The sequence below is a fragment of the Oncorhynchus keta genome, chromosome 6 (assembly GCF_023373465.1).
Source record: "Oncorhynchus keta strain PuntledgeMale-10-30-2019 chromosome 6, Oket_V2, whole genome shotgun sequence".
Lineage (NCBI taxonomy): Eukaryota > Metazoa > Chordata > Actinopteri > Salmoniformes > Salmonidae > Oncorhynchus > Oncorhynchus keta.
The window spans coordinates 18808728-18826459 of NC_068426.1; the positions used below are offsets into that span (position 1 = coordinate 18808728).

General features: G+C 39.9%; 1 protein-coding gene and 1 long non-coding RNA gene across 2 annotated transcripts; one reads left to right on the forward strand and one right to left on the reverse strand.

Annotated features, from left to right (window-relative positions):
• Window positions 1-4809: 4809 nt before the first annotated feature.
• On the forward strand, window positions 4810-13054 carry LOC118385158 (vesicle-associated membrane protein 2-like). Its single transcript, XM_035772056.2, has 5 exons — window positions 4810-5121; window positions 10183-10285; window positions 10533-10691; window positions 10871-10922; window positions 11096-13054. Coding segments are annotated over exons 1-5 (333 nt in total). The 5' UTR covers window positions 4810-5119; the 3' UTR covers window positions 11113-13054.
• On the reverse strand, window positions 11495-16275 carry LOC127930745 (uncharacterized). Its single transcript, XR_008139214.1, has 2 exons — window positions 14945-16275; window positions 11495-14911 (listed from the first exon to the last, which is right to left on the reverse strand). It is a non-coding gene; the product is annotated as an uncharacterized LOC127930745 (long non-coding RNA).
• Window positions 16276-17732: the final 1457 nt, after the last annotated feature.

A 17732-nucleotide genomic window follows, 5' to 3' on the forward strand; every position in this document is an offset into this window, starting at 1 on the left:
GATTTTTATGCGATACGTGCTTCACCACTCGCGGCAGAGCCGTTGTTGCTTCTAAAGGTTTCCACTTCACAATAACAGCACTTACAGTTGACGGGGCAGCTCCAGCAGGGCAGAAATTTTACAAACAGACTTGTTGGAAAGGTGGCATCCTATGACTGTGCCACGTTGAAAGTCACTGAGCTCTTTTCAGTAAGGCCATTATACAGCCATTGTTTGTCTATGGAGATTACAAGGCTGTTTGCTCGATTTTATACACCTGTTAGCAACGGGTATGGCTGAAATAGTTAAATCCACTAATTTGAAGGTGTGTCCACATACTTTTGTATATATAGTGTAGGATGGTAATGTAGGATAGGGTGCTATAAAGGCCACTGGCTGGTATATGGAGCCAGATAGCTGCCAAAAGGTTGAACGTACTTATCGTTAGGATCCTAAGAAAATCCATACGTAAATTGTTAGGATCGTAAGAAAATCTATACGTAAATTGTCAGGATCATAAGAAAAGCCACTTGTGAAAATGTCACCTGTGAACATCAACAGAAAAAGCATACATGACTAGCTAGCTTCGACTAGCTACGTTTGTTTCATGTCCAAAGTAGATGCCTCATTACTGACAATAGTTTGTGCGTATAAAAAAGGTCTGTAACCAAGTAAAGGGAGGCGTAAAGTATGAATTGAACGTGTAAATGTTCATTCATAGTTGTAACATAGGGTTTGTACGCTTACAGATCTAATTTAACGTTTACATTTCATGTTTCATGCATTGGTTTTTCATACAATCTTAACAATTTACTTATGGATTTTCTTACGATCTTAACGATACATATGTTCAACCTTTTGGCCGCTATCTCGCTCCATACTGGTAACCTGTCAAAATTCTTGACTGTCAGCAGCATCCTTCAATCTAGAGTCTTCATTAGTCACTCAAACACAATATAGCAGTGTATGTGAAATGTATTGCCAATATATTACGATGTAGTTATTAGTATTAGCGTCTCACAATAAATGTTTGTGTGATCTGGCCATACTTTTTTCCAGCTAGCTAACTTGGCCTATAATTTTTTATTTTTTATTGTTAACTTCAGGGCTATCCGAGTGGCGCAGTGGTCTAAGGCACTGTATCTCAGTGCTAGAGGTGTCACTACAGACACCCTGGATAGAATCAAGGCTGTATGTAGGCTGTCATTGTAAATAAGTATTTGTTCTTAACTGACTTGCCTAGGTAAACGTAATAAAATACATTTTAAAAATGACCAAAAGCGCATCGTTAATGTCAAAAGGGCACCCTTGTGCTCAAAGGAAGTGTGGCTCTGGATAAGGAGGACACTAGTGTAGTGAGTGCCTACATTTTTCATACTTGTCCCCCATGGGAATCGAACCCACAACCCTGGCATTACAACTCTGGTCTGCTAAAATGACGACAACAACAAAAACAGAGTGGTGCGCATGTCCTTCCACATTTGGAAGCCTGACTTCTTTGATGAAAAAAATAAAATGCTTGACATAAAATCGTGAATATCTGACAAATAGTTCAGCAGCAATTTCTTCAGAGCATCATGAAACGATCTGCAAACAACAGCCAACTCAGAACTGGGGTTGAATCTATGTAGCCTATAACTATATGCTTACAAAGGCAACCAGTCCAGGCAACAACTACTCTCCAATCAGTAGAATAATAGTGAAGACATCAAAACTATCAAATAACACATATGGAATCATGTAGTAACCAAAAAAGTGTTAAACAAATCCAAATATATTTTTCGATTTCAGATTCTTCAAAGTAGCCACCCTTTGCCTGGATGACAGCTTTGCACATTCTTGGCATTCTCTCAACCAGCTTCATGAGGTAATCACCTGGAATGCATTTCAATTAACAGGTGCATCTTGTTAAAAGTTCATTTGTGGAATTTCTTTCCTTCTTAATGCATTTGAGCCAATCAGTTGTGTTGCGACAAGGTCGGCGTGGTATACAGAAGATAGTCCTATTTTGGTAAAAGGCCAAGTCCATATTATTGCAAGAACAGCTCATATAAGCAAAGAGAAACGACAGTCCATCATTACTTTAAGACATGAAGGTCAGTCAATACGGAACATTTCAAGAACTTTGAAAGTTTCTTCAAGTACAGTTGCAAAACAATCAAGCGCTATGATGAAACTGGCTCTCATGAGGACCGCCACAGGAAAGGAAGACCCAAAGTTACCTCTGATGCAGAGAATAAGTTCATTAGAGTTAACTGCACCTCAGACTGCAGCCCAAATAAATGCTTCACAGAGTTCAAGTAACAGACACATCTCAACATCAACTGTTCAGAGGGGACTGCGTGAATCAGGCCATCATGGTCGAATTGCTGCAAAGAAACCACTCCTAAAGGACACCAATAATAAGAAGAGACTTGCTTGCGCCATGAAAAACGAGCAATGGATATTAGACCGGTGGAAATCTATCCTTTTGTCTGATGAGTCCAAATTTGAGATGTTTGGTTCCAGTGAGACGCAAAGTAGGGGATCTCTGCATGTGTGGTTCCCACCGTGAAGCATGGAGGAGGAGGTGTGATGGTTTGGGGGTACTTTTCTGGTGACACTGTCTGTGATTAATTTAGAATTCAAGGCACACTTAACCAGCATGGCTACCCCAGCATTCTGCAGTGATACGCCATCCGATCTGCGCTTAGTGGGACTATCATTTGCGTTTAGTGGGACTATCATTTGTTTTTCCACAGGAAAATGAGCCAAAACACACCTCCAGCCTGAGTGATGGCATCACATGACCTGGCCTCCACAACCACCTGACCTCAACACAATTGAGATGGTTTGGGATGAGTTGGACCGCAGAGTGAAGGAAAAGCAGCCAACAAGTGCTCTACATATGTGGGAACTCCTTCTAGACTGTTGGAAAAGCATTCCTCATGAAGCTGGTTGAGAGAATGCAAAGAGTTTGCAAAGCTATCATGAAGGTGAAACGTGGCTACTTTGAAGAATCTAAAATATATTTTGATTTCTTCACTTTTTTAGTTACTACGTAAGTCCATATGTGTTATTCTATAGTTTTGATGTCATCACTATTATTCTACAATGTAAAATAAAGAAAACCCCTTGAATGAGTAGATGTGTCCAAACTTTTGACTGGTACTGTATATATGTTTTGCTTTCCAGTGGAGGAAACTGGGGTCGTCACTAGGTATCACAGCACAAAAGTCATAATTTCTACAATTTCTCTTTTTAAAATCTGATTTTAAACTTGAACTTAACCTCAACCCTAACCACACTGTTTACTTTATGCCTACTCCTAACCTTAAATTAAGACCAAAAAGCAACAACAAAAAATATTCAAGAATTTGTTCAATTTGTCTTTGTGTTTGTGGTAACTAGTGGAAACCGGAAATTTGGGTGGACGAGTCCTGCGGGGACGACAACGTAATTGACCAAAAGTGGATAGAGTTTCCGCCTGTTAATATCTTTCATTCAAAAGAGGTTCAAAGTTATCACTATTAGGCTCGCTTCAGCGTGATTGCTTACAGATTTAGTACAGTTCCCTCAATCAGCAACATAATATACAGTCTGGAGTCGGCTGAGTGTCCGACTCTACATTTTGAATGCTTAGCAGGACAGGAAAATGGTCTAATTCACGCATTTAAAGACAAATTCCCTGGTCATCCCTACTGCATCTGATCTGGTGGACTCACCAAACACTGCTTTGTTTGTAAATTAAGTCTGAGTGTTGGAGTGTGCACCTGGTTATCTGCAAAGTTTTAAAAAACATAAAAAATGTGCTGTTTGCTAAATATAAGGCATTTGAAATGATTTATAATTGTACTTTTAACGTTGATACTTAAGTATATTTTAAGAAGTACAAGTTTTTATTGATCAATTTCCTTTAAAAACAGCTCATTTTTGTTTACATTGTTTATACACATAAAAACGTCATAAAATCATAAAACAGCATTCGAGTATTACATTTAAATTAAGTACATGTTGTTAAAAACAATAGAAATAACCATGAATAAAAGTAATGTTTATTGTAAAAAAACATCCAATTCTGTAAAAGCCTTTAAAATGTGTACAAATGATTTAACAAAAGTAAAGCAGTTTTAAGACATGAAAAACATGATAAAAAGTAACTTTGTTTAAAGGCTGTCTTCGGTCCTTTTGATACTTAAGTATATTTAAAACAAATAACTTTTTGACTTTTACTCAAGTAAGTGTTTTATTGGGACTTTTTATTGGGATCTTCACTCAAGTATAAAAAGTGGGTACTTTTTCCACCACTGTAGACTATGGAAGTGTTGCCAGGCATTAATATCAGGTTAATATCTGATTTGCCTAGTTAAATAAAGGTTAAATAAAAAAACATCCAACCTGTAGACGCCACAGTAGTGGCGTCTAGTTAAATAAAGGTACAAAAAAATATATATATATCCAACCTTTATACACCACGGTAGTTAAATCTCAATTCTCGGGATTAACCTGCTGGTTTCAATGAGGCTGGAGTTTCATCCCACCCCTTTACAAGGAACGCCATTTTGTTGACGTTCCATCCACCTTTAATGAGGTCCACCCTCAAAATGACAATAGGCCACTCTGCCTTTTCAACTAATACATTATGGTTTTCAATGAGACATAGTTTCCTAACCATTAAGATTTTATGGATTTTAAAACTGATCAACCCCTGGTAAACCTTGACCGTATATGGGCACACTGCCATATGTATTCCATTCCTTTGGCTGACCACCCCTTTAAACCTGCGGCTCCCTTGATGACGAATGACGTCATCGAGCCATTTTCGTTCCCCTCATCCAAGTGTCTGTTTATTACATGTTCATTACAGTACTGACACAGATGAGTCTAGCTGTAGCTCAGTTATAATAAAACTCTATTGGCGAGGTGCGGCATAAAAGAAGCACACGAACGGAGAAAAGGGGGAACATTTACAAGGGGAAATAAACACATATTGGTGGTAAACATTATCACTCCCTCCTATATAAAACGCCAGAAGAGGGAATCAATTGAGAGGGAGCGAGAGGAAAAAGAGCGCTGAAGGCAGCCCACTCAATAGCCACTTATTAGGCGAATAGCCTACATTCCAGTCGGATTTGCGTACATTAATAAACCATCATAAGAAATGTGAGTATCACCCTGTTGCCTAACCTACCGGTGACATGTATTTTCTTTGTTTGCTTGTTGTCTAATGTAAATGTATCATTCCATGGTCGGTGGGCAGCAGGGTGCAAGCCTATTTGTTGTTCAGAAATGGTTTTAGAAAGCCAATTAAATTAACAATAGTCTCCAAGGCATATATGGCATTTGAATCGTGCGTCAGGGTTAAAGACCACTATAATTGCATTATCATTGTGTTGATTAACTATATTTACTATTTGATGTTTATTTATCAACATTTACTGACAACACATTATAACACACATAGGTTAAATGGGATATATCCAGCATTAGCCTATAGGCTATTCCATAGGCGTCGAATAACGGTTACTCATTGGCCCCTGTTGTCAGCCATATTTCTTTACAACATATTTCAGTCACGTTGGCTATTTATAATTAGGTATATTTCTTCACATTTAAAATATGTATTTTCTTATCATTGGAATTGGACATGCACGCGTTTTCTCCGGGTTGAACTGGTTTGATTTGAATGGGTTGACGTCCGTTTATTCGTCTGTAGGCTATCTGAATATCCATTTGTAAAATTAAATTGGAATTGAAAGTAGAAAACCTACACATTTGTAATTTGGTTATTTGGATTGGTTTCTGCTATTCCTTTCTAGACAAATGAATGGATAGTGCTCAAAAGACACTTATTATGAGCAACTTCGACCTAAAAACATATTTTATTTAATTCAACATGTTTAACATCTTATTAGAGAAGCAACACATCCATATTATCTTGGATGTAATGGATGTAGAGGTGACTATTATTAGCCATTTTATGGGTTTAGTCTACTTGATATTGCTAACCAACGGTGGGGGTGGGGGTAACTGACGCTCATATCTGTCGATTGTCGCGCGATTTAAGTATTTTATTTGAGGACTCGAGGCTACACTGGGGATGTGACCGTTTTCTGATCCTTTCCTTGACAAGCTATAGCCCTACTATGTTCACTCGTCTGTATTTTTTGTTTTTTGCAACTGCTAGGTTACAGGACGCAGGTGTTTCACTGTCAGGGAAGATGGCCGTGTTAGTCTTTTCTCTGTTGATTCGTGCATACAAACAAGGTGTTGAAATAGACTACCGGTACACCTCGTTGAGGCCAGGCAACAAATGTCAATGTTACATCTTCAACATGCTGTTGATAAACACATGTAGCCATACCATTGGTTATGTATGTATCCTATTTTCTCACTGTAACGCCCCCGATAAATTGGTGGTGACATTGCTTTCAGACGAAACTCAGGACCACCCTCACCTTTTCAACAAAAATGAAACCCCCTCTCTTTATGCTAACTGAAATGGGAGAAATGTTGGGGAACCATGCAACGCCCGTGCCAATCCTACTTTTCAACACTGGACAGCGCTGCCTTTCGTTGTTTTCCCACGGTGCTGAAACCGATTTACAGGCTAGTCCACTTTGTGACTATGGTGTGTGTGAGCGCTGTCTCGTAATGGATGAAAGACTATTTGTGAATGCTTCATTTGAATGTTTATGTCAATCGGTCATTTAAAGTGAAGAAAGACGTGTATTTAGGCCTACTAGTTAATGTAGTTGCCTATTAATAACAAAAGGCTAATTGTCGTGTGCGTGTGTGTAGAATGATCAAGCAGAGCATGACAGCTGTTTTTTCAAAGGGAATATGAACTGTTAACTGGCTGATATGCTGATTTACTTGACAAGGGACGTTTTTTCCATCATATTGGTTGAGGACGTTGCCAATGTGAGTTAGGCCTGCACTGTAAATAAAACTGTAATTAATATAGTAATTTGAGGTATTATCAGTAAAACAACTCTGAAACCTTTTACTGCAGCATATTGTAAATTATGGAGTCTTGTAGGGAAATGGCTCTATTTCGATTCTTACTGTAGATCCATCCCACAGAATACAGTACCGTACTGTATCTTTAGACTGACAAAACCCTTTGACCACTAGTTTGATGCATGGTATTGTTGTTTCTGGCTCATTAACATATTTTGAGGCATATTTGCTGCACCTGCGAGTGAGAATGTTGTGCCAATTTAACTTCTATTTGGTTTTAGAGCCAGCCCCATCAATTTAAACGGAGCAGTGGAGAGATTGGAGTGGCAGCAAGTCTTAAACCTTAAATGGTTGAGCGTTTTGACAAGTTCTTTTGCTCTGTTTTGCCCTGTAGTCACTGCCAATTTAGAAGCCTCTGTTAAAGGCCTTTAGAAGTGCAAGTGATATAAAACACCAAATATGAATTAAAATGATGTAATGTGTGAACACTTTACCAAGCAGTAAACCTGCTTGCACCAATCCGTTGTAATAACAGCAAAATACTGTGAAATACAAACCCCTCCCCTCAATGAATTAATCAATGAATTCATTCCAATCACGGTAGCATTTACTTTTCTACAGTATAATACAGTAAAATGTACGGCACTGTACTGTGTGTCATTACACAGTACTTGATTAGATACCATATGTATATTACAGTAGGTGTACTTTAATATGATATACAGACGTTTAATTGCCATCAAGCTGCCTGTACTACTGTCAAATTCATGGTAACCCCTTTACAGCGTGGTCTTGCCCTGGATTTCCCCCAAGGCTGCTGTCGTCACTCCATTAGTCTTATTTCCGAGGCTAGCTTACACAATACATTTTGTCGTTCACATTGAATATTTCCCCCTGTCACTGTGCACACAATCCACCCTCTGCTTTTATCTCGAGTCCCTGAGAAAACAATGGTTGTTGTAGGCAATGATCTACAAAACACACAGGGTGAGTTGCCAATAACCGTCCTCATCCATCGTTCATCTCGTTTTTCCTCGCGGCGCGGTGACGATGGTCCCTTCTGCAGTGAAGGTGAAAGAGACTGGGCAGTATTTGGCCTATAAACAAGATGAGAAAGAACACGACCAACCTAGACATCACTAACATAATGGAGGCTCCCAGTAAAATACATACGATTTGGGTAGCATAATCATTCATGTGGCAAAATGGCACAAGTCAGAAAATGTATGTTTCCAGACAGGGCTTGCTTTGGACTGATAAAGCCAGGCAAACAAAAACATCAGGAGTGTACAGAAGGATTTGTAGCCACATGGAGATTAGCTGTGTGTGACGGACTTAAAGGTGACCTTTATACTGAGTTTTGTCTCACTCTGCTGGAGGAAGAGGGTCACTACCGACAGGAGGCAGCCTCAAGATGTCGTTGAGAAACAAGATTGAAAGCGGTTCATACTCAACGCTGTGTATTAATTATTTCCCACTTATCCCTATAATACCCCTATGATTATACAATAATAAAAAGGCTACAGAGATTTCAAATTAAATAACATTGAGTTTGATACTCACTCTCACATACAGTTAGAGCTATTATGAAAATGACTACTTCCCTAAAGCCATTTAGTTTACAGTGTATGACCCCTGCTTGGGGGTGCAGTTACAGTTACACAACTATTGCTCTACTTGGGTGCTGGAAATACTGGCGAGACACAATACACGCCATCATCACACCGACACAAAAAAAAGTTTACATACACTTAGGTTGGAGTCATTAAAACTTGTTTTTCAACCACTCCACTAATTTCTTGTTAACAAACTATAGTTTTGGAAAGTCAATTAGGACATCTACTTTGTGCATGACACAAGTAATTTTTCCAACAATTGTTTTGACAGATTATTTCACTTATAATTCACTGTATCGCAATTCCAGTGGGTCAGAAGTTTACATACACTAAGTTGACTGTGCCTTTAAACAGCTTGGACAATTCCAGAAAATAATGTCATGGCTTTAAAAGCTTCTGATAGGCTAATTGAGATAATTTGAGTCAATTGGAGGTGTACCTGTCAATGTATTTCAGGGCCTACTTTCAAACTTAGTGCCTCTTTGCTTGACATCATGGGAAAATCAAAAGAAATCAGCCAAGAACTCAGAAAAAAATTGTAGACCTCCACAAGTCTGGTTCATCCTTGGGAGCAATTTCCAAACGCCTGAAGGTACCACATTCATCTGTACAAAGAATAGTATGCAAGTATAAACACAATAGGACCACGCAGCCATCATACCGCTCAGGAAGGAGACGTGTTCTGTCTCCTAGAGATGAATGTACTTTGGTGTGAAAAGTGCAAATCAATCCCAGAACAACAGCAAAGGACCTTGTGAATATGCTGGAGGAAACAGGTACAAAAGTATCTATATCCACAGTAAAATGAGTCCTATATCGACATAACCTGAAAGGCCGCTCCGCAAGGAAGATGCCACTGCTCCAAAAACACCATAAAAAAAGCATTTTTAGAGAAATGTCCTCTGGTCTGACGAAACAAAACTATAACTGTTTGGCCGTAATGACCATCGTTATGTTTGGAGGAAAAACGGGGAGGCTTGCAAGCCGAAGAATACCATCCCAACCGTGAAGCACGGGGGTGGCAGCCTCATGTTGTGGGGGTGCTTTTCTGCAGGAGAGACTGGTGCACTTCACAAAATAGAAACAGAGAATGTGATGGTTTGGATTCATTCAGAACCTCACTGAATGTGCTTCAGTAGTGGGCGTTATGAATACAGTGGAAAAGAGTTGTAAGCACAGCTGATTCTTATCATTGTATTTCATGCTTGGTGGATCCTTTTATCTAGGCCCTTGGATCCTGGTGTTGGATGTTACTGTTCAGTATTTATAAACCATTCAACCTGTTGAGGCTCATTAAAGAAAGATATTCTGCCTACCTTTCCCATCATCCAGTCAAGCTGTTGACTTGATCCAAACCTATAAGGTAGAGATTCAGCCTCAGTGAGTACTGTGATGTTGGATAATTCCAAGCAATCTGGAGGCGAAACAAATGCACACCTGTTTAGGCGAGGTGCTGGCTAGTGGAGTAGAAGACTTGAAAAGAAAAGGATAATTCCAAGCAGCCATGATTTGATAGTAACTTATTTGACTTTTATGTACCAAAGGGATTGGTTTGCCTATTTAGTAGATGCATGCATTACTACATGTTCATTCTTACACCATTGAAGGTGAATAGACTGACTGACGAGTTGTGTTTGATTGACAGGTCTGCCCCAGCTGCTGCCGGCGCCCCCGCAGATGGAGCGGCGCCCCCTCCCAACCTCACCAGCAACCGCCGCCTGCAACAGACACAGGCTCAGGTGGATGAGGTGAGGAACATGCAGACACACTCACCTTGTATTACACACGTACTGACCCACAGAAATATCTTTACATTGCTCACATGCTGTGAATAGTCACAAGCTGACATGAACTGGAAGAATGCGTGTCCAACACACTAATGTAAACAATACATTACTCTGTGATACTGTGTGGAGAACACACACAGCCACTCAGTCTGAGATGATTGAGTGATTCACCCTGTCCCCTTTCGGCCCATGTTTCTTCCCTCCCCAGGTGGTGGATATCATGCGTGTAAACGTGGATAAGGTTCTGGAGCGTGATCAGAAGCTGTCAGAGCTGGATGATCGGGCCGATGCTCTGCAGGCTGGAGCCTCACAGTTCGAGACCAGCGCTGCAAAACTCAAGAACAAGTATTGGTGGAAGAATGCCAAGGTAAGGGTATAGACTGGGATAGATAGTACATTAATTCATGATAATAGTCATTTCCTTTGAGGCTTTTCAGACTCATGTTAAAACATAATTAAATGAATTAAAAGTATACTTTGTGATTAACCTCATGTTTCATCCCCCCTGATTTACTGCCTCTTCATGTCCAACTCTGCTTCCTCTAGATGATGATTATCCTGGGGCTGATATGTGCGATTGTCCTCATTGTCCTCATCGGTAAGGTTCACACCCACACTCTTCCTGCCATGGCAGTTTGAATGAAGATATACTCTCTGCTTCAAAATTATATATGTATATATATTTTTTCTCTTTCTCTCGCTCGCTCTCTCTCGCTCTCTCTCGCTCTCTCGCTCTCTCCTCTTTCTCTCTCTCTAATTATCTCTCTCCAGTCTACTTCAGCACCTAAGATGAGTGGCTCCTACCCCAGTCTGCAGTCAAGACTGCCCGCTTCCTTGCAACAGAAAATTCTTTAAATTGATGAGGAAATGATCCACTAACGTTGAATTCATTAAATTGCTCCTAAATAGTCTCAATATGACCCTGCCCTGAACGCCCTGACCCCCTCCACCCCTGCTTCCACCGCCTCACCTCTGGACTCCTGTCAGTCTATGTCCTGTTAATCTGTGGACCTGCCTCCTTTGTAAATACTTCCTGCTTTTCTAATCTGTCGTTCATACTCAGACTCCAATACTTGTTGTGATTGTTACCGATGACAACAACAGGAAAGGAAAATGATGACCCTGGTGATAATTGTTATATACCAGACATATATATAGTTCTTTGTAGAGTTTTATTCTGATATAATGTTTTTGTAGGTTGTGTGTGGGTGTGCGTTTTGTATTTTTGAATTGTTGTATTAATTTGACTTATGCTTCAGATTTGAACTACTGCCTATTAATCAGAGTGTGTATATCTTGCACATTCTCTCTCACTGTCTCTGCCTGTCTCTGGATTTCTCTCTCTTGCTCTGTCTCACATAGAGTATAGGTGCATCTTTGCACAGCGACATAGTGTCCTTTAACCGAGGTACTTCATCACTATTCCCATCCTCTTCTCCCATCTTTTGCTTCTCCATCACTTTCTCTCTTCTATACCATGTAGCCATACTGTCTCTTCAGAATCCTTTCACCCTTTCTCTTTGTCTTTGTTTCTGTTTCCCTGTCTGTTGTTTCCTAGTCATATACCTTCTCTTTTTAAACTACCATTAGAATTGGACCAATGTCTGTAGATGTTTTTTTGATTTGACTTAGTGTCTTATTTCGAGAACATTCCTTAATGGCAGTCTAGTACAAATGCTGTCACTGTAGCACATGTATGTGTGAGTATCTTTGAAAACAGAAAATAGATAGCCTGTATAAAGTAACCGTAAATATTATCGTAGAGATCAATATAACAAGCCAGAGTGGGGAAAATAACAATATTGATAGAAAGGAGGGAATAACTAGTTTTTGTATGGTGGATCATAATTTGAACCTGATTCATCTGTTCATTTCAGCAACATAAAATTGCATAAAGTTGCTGTGACAATGGACCAATCCTACAGAGATGTCATTACTAACTAAATAATCACAATGACACAGTAAAAGCCTTAGTCTCTAATCAAAACGTATCACTTTAATGGTCAAATTGTTCCCATCCACTCTTTATTTTGTGTAGGGGGAATGGCTGACTGAAAACGGTTAGGTGGTGTGAAATGCACAAAGGACTTTGATATTGATGGCGCTGTCTGACTGGTCAACAGAATGACCGCTGTCTGACTGGTGAACAGAACGACCGCTGTCTGACTGGTCAACAGAATGACCGCTGTCTGACTGGTGAACAGAATGACCGGCAGAGAGAGAACCTCTTGCAGCAAAACCTCACCTATTGATGAGCACACACACAGACAACTCAGCCTTATTTGAAAGTGAAGGTACAAGTATTAAGATAGATGAAGCAACTGGCATAGACAAACAGTAGTAGAACAAGAGGATCTAGAGAAAGGGTACCAGCTTCATCGACAGATTCAGAGTTGCTGTAAAACTTAAGTGAACATTCCTAGAAATGTCATGAAAAACGTCTTAGCATTCCAGCACACAAGATAGAGTGAGCGTTTAGCTAGTGCTGTGGTTCTCTCTCTTTCTTTCATTTCTCCCTAGTTACTGCCTTTTTCTTTTTTAAACATAGTAATAGAGTATATTTTATATAGCATATTTTTGTGTTTGTGTGAAGCAGACAGGTAAAGAGGAAACTGAACTCAAGCAGGGCTTCACTAACTGCTGTGAGCAGTGAGCTCCTCTCTACCTTATTGCGTGTATGTGTCTTTTTGCGGTTTACCTCTGTAAGATAAACACTGCCAAGAAACTAGGGAGAGGCTTTTATTTTCTGTTATTTTCTCATTGGTGCGCTTAATGGTATGGTCTTAGTGGATTGCTCTTGCATGGTTACCTCTTGTCCCATGTCCTCGTAAAGGCCTACCTGTTGCTAGTGCTATCGATCTGCCAGCTCTGTTAGCCTACGTTATGAGTAGTAACAGAAAGACCCCTGGAACTGTGGGATATATAGTTGTTCCCATAGGTTATGTCACTTCAACATGACCTCTTCCCCTCTGGTCCACCGGATCTGCATACTTCCTACATCCTCCTGTTTCACCTCCGTCCCCAGCTCCCCCCTCACTGATTCAGGATCCTACACTGTGAATGTGTGTGTGAGTGTGTGTTGGTGAAACACTGCCGCCCTGGGAATATCCCTAGTTTATCTTGACAGATTAGGCCACTTAGACCTCACCGATGTGGGCAAGCTGTTTCCATGACAACTGAATTCGATGAGCAGAGTGGTGAGGTAACAGATTAGCCCACTGACTCTTTCAGACTGGTCAAGTTTGCCATTTCTCCAGGTATGCTCAAGGAATATTAACTGGCAGAGCCCCCCCCCCCCAACCACCCATCACTTTACGAATAAACGACACAGATATTCCCTTGCTCTTGCTCTCGCCCCCCCCCCCACACTCTCTCTTTCTTTTCTCTCTCTCTCTCTCTCTCTCTCTCTCTCTCTCTCTCTCTCTCTCTCTCTCTCTCTCTCTCTCTCTCTCTCTCTCTCTCTCTCTCTCTCTCTCTCTCTCTCTCTCTCTCTCTCTCTCTCTCTCTCTCACACACACATGTTAATGGGAATGGCCTTATCCATTATCTCCCTGTGAAGCATATCCCCCACCCTCCCCCTTTAATCCACTTAAGTAGAGCGAGAACTAATTCAGAGGGAAATTACCAAAGACCAGGTCTTCTTGCTTATGCTGCCAACTGCCATCAAAAACAAGTAGAGGAACACAACATATTTTACCCGGGTCACTTTAACAGCAATAGTACTGGTACCTGTTTTTGAAAGCATACCCTTAACCCAAAATACCTAGTCACATGACCTTTTAACCCTTTCAGATCTTAGTCAACATGTCATACCCGGCAAATAGATGGTGACATTATGTGCTATTTGAAGATATGCAAGAGAAACCAAACCTAAGTAAAATGTGCTTCATCCCTCTCCCCCACCATAAAACTACTTTAATCTGTACCAAGTCTTTAGACATATGCTCCTATAACTAATAATAGCACAACTTATCTTTTGTGTGTCTCTGTCGTGCTGACAACAATTTAAAGATAAAAAAAACTATGACCATTATCTATAGCTGTTTAACAAAACAAACAAAACATGTATAAAAACAAGTCTGTATTGTCTGGTGTTGTAGTGTGGGGGTATATTTGGGGGAAGGGGGTTCCTATTTCCTCAGGTCAGGGATTATAATAGTTCATGAAAATCTACAATGTGAAAACGAAAAACTACATGAAGCTATATAAACATTTGAATAGTAAATAATCACAATTTTGAAGGTGACAAAAAATTGAGGGCTGCCTTCTCGTTATTATTGTCTCAGTGAATTGGAGTGACATGACACGACGTGTCGGGGTAGGACTACTGTGTTGTTCACAAATCCAAGGGTTGACCTAAGAGTGCTCAGTAAATATCCAAGGGTTGACCTAAGAGTGCTCAGTAAATATCCAAGGGTTGACCTAAGAGTGCTCAGTAAATATCCAAGGGTTGACCTAAGAGTGCTCAGTAAATATCCAAGGGTTGACCTAAGAGTGCTCAGTAAATATCCAAGGGTTGACCTAAGAGTGCTCAGTAAATATCCAAGGGTTGACCTAAGAGTGCTCAGTAAATATCCAAGGGTTGACCTAAGAGTGCTCAGTATATATCCAAGGGTTGACCTAAGAGTGCTCAGTAAATATCCAAGGGTTGACCTAAGAGTGCTCAGTAAATATCCAAGGGTTGACCTAAGAGTGCTCAGTAAATATCCAAGGGTTGACCTAAGAGTGCTCAGTAAATATCCAAGGGTTGACCTAAGAGTGCTCAGTAAATATCCAAGGGTTGACCTAAGAGTGCTCAGTAAATATCCAAGGGTTGACCTAAGAGTGCTCAGTAAATATCCAAGGGTTGACCTAAGAGTGCTCAGTAAATATCCAAGGGTTGACCTAAGAGTGCTCAGTAAATATCCAAGGGTTGACCTAAGAGTGCTCAGTAAATTTAGATACAAAAATAGACAACTTTATGTTCTGTGAGTGCTCATTTTCTGCTGCTTTTTTTCTCTGTGAAGATGGGTCTGTGCAACTTTTAATGTCCAGGCACTTTTTCCTGTTGTATTCTGGGTGCATTTTGCGGGGCTAGAATATGATGTGGATGAGAATATTGTGTTATTGCCAACCCTTAGAGGTGTTCGGTGGATTCAACATAGGAGGCAACCTTTTGAGGCACTGGACCGTCACAGGTTGGCAATAAAATCACAATGCTCTAACTAAAACACATGACATTTATAAAATATCATGTCGGACCCTATGTTTTCTTTGTAATTTGCATAAAGTTAGTAATAACTTAGGTATGATGTCAATGGCTTGGGTTGTGTGTACATTGGAAGAGGGGGGGGGGGGATTAAATAAAGACTTGTTCTCTATGTTAATCATGTCAGACAAGTTAAGAAAATGGGATGTTACTGGAAAAATACATGTTATTTTAACCCTCTAGTCAAATTTCCAGAATTCTTAGAATGGTGTCACGATTCGAAACAGATTCCTCTGTTGTTAATATGATTATTTTTGTTTGAGCTGTTCATTTTGGGGAGGGAATATTATTTTGTTCTTTGAGGACTGTGGTTGGGGGAAGTGACAGTCAACATTGCCTCTTTTTGCCTTGCCTTTCAGGAGGGAATAGACTGGGGGATCATGGGTAGTGTGTTCTGTTCAGTCTGTTTTATGTTATTTATTGTGTTTTTGTTTTGAATGGGATTGTATATTCAACAAAGTGGATTGCAATGTACCAGAGGAAACCAATTTAAAACCAGAAGTACATAAAAAACAATTGTAGTGTAAATCGATCAATCTCTTATTATATTGATGAACATCATTGAAATATATATATATATTTCCATGATATTCATTGGTTTTCCAATATATATATATATATTGGAAAACCAATCATTCTGATGACCTGTGTTTATTGTTCCGAGTTTGAAACTAATGATGAAATTAAATTAAATCTATGATAAAATGGGTCCGATAATATAATTGATTTATGTACAACTGCATTGCAAACCAGATATATTTGTCATGTCACCAAGTCAGGATGTCATATCTCACTTGAATTTGAGCAAGAAAGAGATTAATCACACACCAAAAACATGAACCTAAAATAACTATAAATTGTCTTCACAAAATATTTTAGCAGACAGCCGTCGCGTAGCTTTCATGGAATGTATGAATCACACACATAATCTCTCACCAATTTAGGGTTTCACCATCCTGGAGAGAAGATGTGGATTATACAATTATATTTAGGCTAGCTAGGGTTACTATGGGAAGGTGTCCATCTATGCTAGTAAAGACAACATTTGTTGAGTGTTCAGATCACCAACATTGTGAATCCACTCCAAAAACAGGAACCAAAGGCCAGGTCAGAAGAACACTGTGTGTGAACTGTACATTCAGATGAAGTTGTATGTACAGTTGAAGTCGGAGGATTACATACACCTTAACCAAATACATTTAAACTCAGTTTTTCACAATTCCTGACATTTAATCCAAGTAAGAATTCCCTGTTTTAGGTCAGTTAGGATCACCACTTTATTTTAAGAATGTGAAATGTCAGAATAATAGTAGAGAGAATCATTTATTTCAGCTTTTATTTATTTCATCATATCTCAATTAGTATTTGGTAGCATTGCCTTTAAATTGCTTAACTTGGGTCAAACCTTTTGGGTAGCCTTCTACAAGCTTCTCACAATAAATTGGGGGAATTTTGGCCCATTCCTCCTTACAGAGCTGGTGTAACTGAGTCAGGTTTGTAAGGCCTCCTTGCTCGCACATGTTTTTTTCAGTTCTGCCCACTAGGTTTGAGGTCAGGGCTTTGTGATGGCCACTCCAATACCTTGACTTGTTGTCCTTAAGCCATTTTTCCACAACTTTGGAAGTATGCTTGGGGTCATTGTCCATTTGGAAGACCCATTTGCAACCAAACTTTAACTTCCTGACTGATGTCTTGAGATGTTGCTTCAATATATTCACATAATTTCCCCCATCCTCATGATGCCATCTATTTTGTGAACTGCTCCACCTGCAGCAAAGCACCCCCACAACATGATGCTGCCACCCCTGTGCTTCATGGATGGGGTGGTGTTCTTCAGCTTGCCAGCCTCCCCCTTTTTCCTCTGAACATAACGACGGTCATTATGGTCAAACAGTTATATTTTTGTTTCATCAGACCAGAGGACATTTCTCCAAAAAGCACGATCTTTGTCCCCATGTGCAGTTGCAAACCGTAGTCTGGCTTTTTTATGGCAGTTTTGGAGCAGTGGCTTCTTCCTTGTGGAGCGGCCTTTCAGGTTATATCGATATATGACTCATTTTACTGTGGATATAGATACTTTTGTACCTGTTTCCTCCAGCATCTTCACAAGGTCCTTTTCTGTTGTTCTGGGATTGATTTGCACTTTTCGCACCAAAGTAC